The sequence below is a fragment of the Daphnia pulex genome, chromosome 7, assembly GCF_021134715.1.
Source record: "Daphnia pulex isolate KAP4 chromosome 7, ASM2113471v1".
NCBI classification, from domain to species: domain Eukaryota; kingdom Metazoa; phylum Arthropoda; class Branchiopoda; order Diplostraca; family Daphniidae; genus Daphnia; species Daphnia pulex.
In genome coordinates, this window is record NC_060023.1 from 3,411,359 (window position 1) to 3,413,700 (window position 2,342).

The window sequence follows — 2,342 nt, forward strand, 5'->3', positions numbered from 1 at the left end:
TTGAACGTGGGGAATGCCATGAACACTTCTGGGATATTCGTCGCTCCTAAACCCGGCAAATACTTTTTCTCATACTCGGGTCTTAGCTTTTCTGGTGTAAAGAAAGAGCAATTTGACAGAGTCGTGTTGCAAGTAAAGACTGCAACAGCGGATTGGGCAAGCTTTTGGCAACGTCGGTGTTCAAACATTTCAACACCATTAACACCATTAACTCGCTTCAAGGTGCACATTAGTCACCTGTCAAAGTCATAACAAATATATTACGCAAGGAAAAGGATGTTGATCGATGAGTCAAATGCCTTGGGTCTAAAGTAAACTGCTGGATGGCATGTTTACAGCCTTCATTACAACAGGAAAGGGGCGTGTCAGAAATCAAAAGGTTCGTTTCGCAATGATTTCAGAATCGCCACTATTTCTAGCACCAAAGGACGTCACGCCTCGGGTAGTAAGTAACCCTCACGCACTACGACTGGCAGAAACTGATCAAAAGTGCTCAGTCGGTCGGAAGGAAGACGGGATTAGTTGGCGTGCAATCGCTGAAGCATCACAGAACTTTCTCAAGTTTTGAACTACTGCAGCCAAGACTAAACGGTACGTAGAGATTAAGCCGTAATCAGCAGGCACATTTTGCCTAATTCCTTTTTTAAGATTGTTCATGTATCTATTTACTCTTAAACAGTAAGTGAGTAAGATCTCTTTGGGAAGGCAATCATTTTCTTGACAACAAGTAATTCAATTTTCATTGTAACAGTTATCGTGAATGGATTAATTCCTTTTCTCGTAAACAAAAGAAAAATCTTGGAAGGCATCGGAATTTTGTCGGAACGATAATAGCTAGGACATCTAAATGACTGACAGTGTCCAAGAGTCCGTCGATTACTTGAATTAGTTGTCACAATACGAAACATCTCTACGGCTCTAATTGACCGCAGAGCCACTAACCATGTTGATGTCTGAAAGAAGACGGTCCACAGTTGTGGACCTATTTCATCCGAAACAATTCGGATGCGATCCGGCGGGAATCTTCCATCAGGTGAGGGGAGGATAGCAAAATAAATCAATTCTGCATACATAGTTGCGTAACATTCCCGGTGGTATAATTGTGGATTCCTTTGTTATTAAGTGCCCAGCATATTCCCACCTGAAGAAGACAAAATTGTATTAGAAAATTATAAATTTTAAAAGCCAGAAAAATCAAAAGTCTCGCTAATTAGAACGTTTGATCAAACCCCCAAAATGTCTGTACTAATTTATGTCCACCATTTCAGGAATAGAAAAATGTCATTGGATCTAGATGATAGCACAAAAGAAGGAAGGCGAAACTACGACATTCTCAAGAAAACTTTCGTCGGAGAAGCGGCCGGCGAAATTGAACAGGGACAGCGCGCAATATGCTGGGTCATTTACAACCGAGTCTTGGGCCACAAAACTTATTGGTACGAAGAGAAAGAAGGCAACGGCATTGCGGGAGTCTGTTTGAAAAAGGGACAGTTTGAATGTTGGAATGAAGGTACCTCCTACTTGTGAATGAAAATCTCTTTCAATCTGTTAAAATTGATTTGGTCTATATTCTTTTTGGGGTTTGTTAGGAGAGAAGAGACGAGATCTGGAAGAGTCACTGAAAACTGATTGGGGGAAAAAAGTAATGGCCCAAATTGACAAGTGGCTTAGAGATGTTTACTTTTACCAAGGGGGGAAACCCAAGAACAATCCGATTGGCAAATGTGATCACTACAACAATCTCGCACTACGAAGCACTACCGAAGACCGCCTAAATAATTTAACTTTGATGAGCATCGAGTCCGACCTACTTAACGATATTGATTTCAATGATATTATCAGTGATTTTGCTAGTAGAAAATCTCGATCCGTTCCAATTTAATTAGTGATTGCGGTAATGTTCGTAAATTACTTATTTGATAAGTGTATTGAATCTGAATGTATGTTCTAAAATAGAATCTTTTCAGCATCTTTTGAATGTCTTGCTTCTTGATATAGAAAATCTCTTGAAAAAAGTGGAAAAAGGGCCCGCGATATCAATTTTGCCCAGGGCCCGCCAAACTCTAATCCGGCGCTGGAGCTAATATTTTATTTATTGTTGAAAGCATAAAATGTAATCTTTACCTCTGTTTTTATTTCAGAATATGTCAGATTCATCAAAAACCAGCTGATACCTTCTCTGTAGATGTGGGTGACGAGTTATTGGAATGAGTTGCCCCAAGAAAAGGCACTTAATCCCACTACAGATGTGGTCTCGTCCACACCACTCACAACAACAACAGCAGCAGCAACAACCACTGCTAGGTTTAGATGGCCCAATCACCGCCTTGGTGAAAGTTCAA

General features: G+C 40.4%; 1 protein-coding gene across 2 annotated transcripts; it reads left to right on the forward strand.

The window, feature by feature from the left end:
• Positions 1–479: 479 nt before the first annotated feature.
• LOC124197814 lies at positions 480–1,920 on the forward strand. 2 transcript variants are annotated; one of them, XM_046593365.1, is made up of 4 exons: positions 480–591; positions 752–1,033; positions 1,269–1,510; positions 1,590–1,920. In XM_046593365.1, exons 3-4 carry the CDS (start codon positions 1,279–1,281, stop codon positions 1,880–1,882), a joined length of 525 nt encoding a protein of 174 aa, XP_046449321.1. In that variant the 5' UTR covers positions 480–591; positions 752–1,033; positions 1,269–1,278; the 3' UTR covers positions 1,883–1,920. The 2 variants fall into 2 exon arrangements, with proteins under 2 accessions (XP_046449321.1, XP_046449320.1); XM_046593364.1 differs by lacking the exon at positions 752–1,033.
• The last annotated feature ends 422 nt before the right edge of the window (positions 1,921–2,342 follow it).